The following is a 3,930-nucleotide window of genomic DNA, read 5'->3' as shown; positions in this document are numbered from 1 at the left end:
TTCTGAGAGACTACATTCGTGCCATAAGAAGGCATCTCAGGCTGCAGCTTGGCAATGCCCCGTGACTCGCTCAGGCATCTCAGGAGTGAATCAACACAGTAAGAAATCACGTAGGTCAGCTTCAGAGGCACAGAACCCACTGTGCAGCACCCTAAGATGGAAAATAGCCAAGCTCACAAAACTAGGTTATAAAACAGAATGCTAATTTACAAATAAGTAATGAGAACTGTGTCTGCCAGCATGACCAGGACAGCCTTCTGGTAAGCAGCCGTAAATGCAAAGCCCAGTCATTTCTGGAAGGTGGGTGGGCCTGGAATCAGAACCAGGACAGTCTAATTCATCCACCTCCAAAAATGGATGGCCCTGGCAGTAGGACCATGATACTGCAACTCTGCAGGTTGGAGCTGTCCCTGCTTGGGGCAGTGATGGGCACTGCCAGGGTCTGCCTTTGTCCTTTGTTCATGTTCCATGGCTGACCCCATTCTCCTTTCCCAGATTCAATCTAATTACAGTCAAGCTGTGTGAGCTGCGAGCCTGGGTCTTTAGGTGGCTCTGTACAAACTACCCATTGGTGTTCGAATGCTGCCTAAAATTTAACTCGCAAGTTAAACTGTTACCTTTGCTCCCTCACTGTCTCAAATACTGAAAACAGGATCACGCCCAAGTAAGTTTTGATAAAACTGGGGAGGTAGAATTTTATTTAGTGCTGCTATTCGCAGACTTTATTAAACAACTAATTTGATCCATGAGATAAACCCAGTGCCCTGCTATTGGCTGCCCTCTAGTTCTTAATATCTAGATTTGGGAGAAGCAAGTTATGGCGGTAGTAATGCTGTTGATAGAGCACAGTGATCCTCATCTGACTTCTGTGTTGATTTCCTATCGAATCTTGAGGGTCCCCTAAACCTATAATGAAAACAATCACCTTGGTTTAGATATTGAACTCAGATGTTTAAAGTATTGATTTTTATTCAGCAATTATCATTGCTTGTCCCAGAACCCTGTTTGTTCAAGGTAAACTGCCTTCTGACTGCAATTATAGATATTGTGTTGAAAATTAAAAGCAGAAAGAAACTTACCTTGCCAATGTTAGTATTGTCCAGGACTGCGTCCACTTCATCTAAAACAAAGAATGGAGCAGGCCGAAAACTAGAAAAAAACAGTAAAGGAAGTTACAATTTTCTATCTGTTTTACAAAGACTTGGAGGAAAGCATTAACAACATTGTTCAGAATAAGACACATCCTTTTGGACACTTTTGTCTGGGTAATCAATGACCTTTATGCTGCTACATCCAGTGCTTGTCCTGTGTGACCTATGCAAGGAGTACTCAGTCATCCCCCTCCTTGAAACACTGGGACGACACAGTCTACTGCCCTCACCCACTGCTCCCTCTGCATCTCTTCCGCTAACATTTCATCTCTCTGACCTTGAACATGGCCGTGACCTCAGGGCTCAGGGTTTAGTGCCCTCTGGTCTCTAATTAACTCCCTTGGTGATTTCATCTGGTCTCAAGGTTTTAAACACCATCCAAATCCTGACAACTCCCAGTACTTCTACCAATCGTTCTGAACTCTTGCCTCACGTGTCCAACGGCTTACTCAACAATTCCACGTAGGGGTCTAACAAGCATCTCACACTCATCCAAAATCAAACTCCCTACCTGCCCTTCCAAACCTACTCCCTCTTGTGGGGAGCTGCCTCTTACTGCAGCTCTTATCACTCTCGTTGATTAGGCCAAACTCCATGGCGTCATCTGAGTCCTTCACACTCCACGCCCTGTCTGTTGGTAAGTTCTGCCGGCTCAAACTTCTGTTCTCCTCCTGGCCCAACCCATCACCATCTTTCACCTTGTCACAATAGTTTTCAAACCCTGTGCTTGCCACTGCTGCATAAAGCCTATCTTCACACATGCCAGGCTCACTCTGGCCTCAGGGCCTTGGCACTTGCTGCTCCTCACATCTAGAACATTCTTCCCATAGCTATCTACAACTTGCTCCCATAATTCCTTCAAATCACTGCTCAAATGTTACCTTCTCAAACAGGCCTTCCTGAAACTCTTTAATACCACAAACCCTTCTATGCTACTCACTATCTCCATTTCCTACTTTTTCCCCCCTCTATAGGACGTGTGATTTTCTAATATTCTCTATATAAGAGAAATTAGTTTAATAATATACGTTATTTGTTATCTGTCTTCCCCAACTAAAATGAAGTATCCTTGAAGCAGGCATTTTGTTTTGTTCACAGCTGTCTCCCCACTGTCTGCAATAGCTCCTGGCGCACAGTAAATAGTAAATATTGTTGAAAAAATGGATGTGGGCGCCACCTAGTGACGGTCTTATTCTGCTAAGATTCCTTGTACAGAACCTGCCTCCTGCTCTCCCAGAGTCCCCCTGCCTTATTCCTTTTCCTTCTTGAGACCCGTGAACAATGCTTGTCACACTCCTGTTTATGTTCCTGGTCATGGAAATAGAGAGGCAGGATCGTCTACGGCTCAGATCTTCATCTAATGCTGTGAATGGTGAAAGCTATTATTTGCCTTAATTTTAGTTAACTTTTTGTTTCTTGATTTATTTTACAAAGAAACAGTGCCACCATCATCAGAGGAAATAAGGAGGTTAAATACTTTTTAAAAGAAAATGCTTAGCTTACCATTCCTTACTAAACAGCAGATCTCTGAATATGGACTAGGGAAATAATGTACAATTTGGACTTTTTGTTTGTTGTTTTTGTTTCCTGGCAATCCTGATGTCACATTTGGAGATTCAAAATATTTTTCTTTCTTTTCTAAAAAGCTGGAATATAGCAACTATTGATAACAGAAACTGAATAAAAATCTGTCAGAGACTGAACTCTCTCTTAGATTTGCTGTCTACATTGTTGCAGGCCTAAAACATAACTTGAATTGTCTGGCTGAAGAAGAGTTTGTATCACATTAGTAGATATTAATGAAGGCAAATAGTTAATACGTCTTTCATAAGATGGTCTGCTTGGATTCTGCCCTGACACAAAACTGAGTAGCTTGTTGTGGCCTTACCTGTGCACAGCAAACAGGAGAGCCAAAGCTGCCACACACTTTTCTCCCCCCGACAAATTGTCCATTGGCATAAATCGTTTCCCTGGTGCTATGCAGTTATAGCTAATTCCCTCCAAGTAAGGTTCTTCAGCGTTCTCCGGGCTAAGAAATGCCTGAAACGCATTTTAGTTATTTAGCAACATTAGAAAAGCAACTAGTAAATTTCAACTTGGGGTTGCCATAGTTTAAACGCGAAATATTCTCTTGGTTAGGTTTTCCTCAATTAAAAAAAATAATAATAATAAAGATGACCGGTAAGGGGATCTTAACCCTTGACTCGGTGTTGTCAGCACCACGCTCCCCCAAGTGAGTCAACTGGCCAGCCCTAGGTTTTCCTCAATTTTGATGTAAAAATACCAATGCCTGTAAGTGATGTATTTACTTCTACGTGTAATCACAGGCAACAGGGTTGTCTGGGTAGAGGAAAGAGGGAAAACATCCTAACGTGTCCAAGGATCAGGCCTTGCCAACGGACTGCCATTCAAACCTCTGCAGCAATGCCATTGTCTTATAAAAACAGTCTTTATTCAATTCACTCACTGGTTTATTCATCAAACATTTATTGAATGTCAGTTGTGGGCCAGGCACTGTAAATAAAGAGATGACTCTTGTTCTCACGGAGTTACCGGGTTTATTTTAATCTTACTTTACAGGAAATTACTATGTTATTTTCAGTTGAAATTCAAAATATCTGATCCAGGACCAAATCTAAGTCATTCTTAAGTCCTGACCTACATCTTTATTCCACACTCAATTCCACAAGTATTTGCTATGGAAATTTGTAATGCAGCGGGTGGTTATAGCAAAGAGGCTGTCATGAAAAGGGACATATCTGGATTCGAATCCTACCTT

At 42.1% G+C, this 3,930-nt stretch overlaps 1 protein-coding gene across 1 annotated transcript in view; it reads right to left on the bottom strand.

Moving 5' to 3' along the window:
* The window catches only part of LOC103605337 (structural maintenance of chromosomes protein 1B-like), a gene marked incomplete at its 3' end in the record, with an annotated part of 77,726 nt that overhangs the window by 2,086 nt on the left and 71,710 nt on the right, over positions 1-3,930 (bottom strand). Inside the window, 2 exon segments of the mRNA XM_008589907.1 lie at positions 1,080-1,149; positions 3,040-3,349. Coding sequence (XP_008588129.1) covers positions 1,080-1,149; positions 3,040-3,349 — 380 coding nt within the window.

This window comes from Galeopterus variegatus, unplaced genomic scaffold (genome assembly GCF_000696425.1).
Source record: "Galeopterus variegatus unplaced genomic scaffold, G_variegatus-3.0.2 Scaffold5748, whole genome shotgun sequence".
NCBI classification, from domain to species: domain Eukaryota; kingdom Metazoa; phylum Chordata; class Mammalia; order Dermoptera; family Cynocephalidae; genus Galeopterus; species Galeopterus variegatus.
The sequence above is the reverse complement of the archived record's forward strand: the minus strand, read 5'-3'. Positions and strand labels throughout refer to the sequence as shown.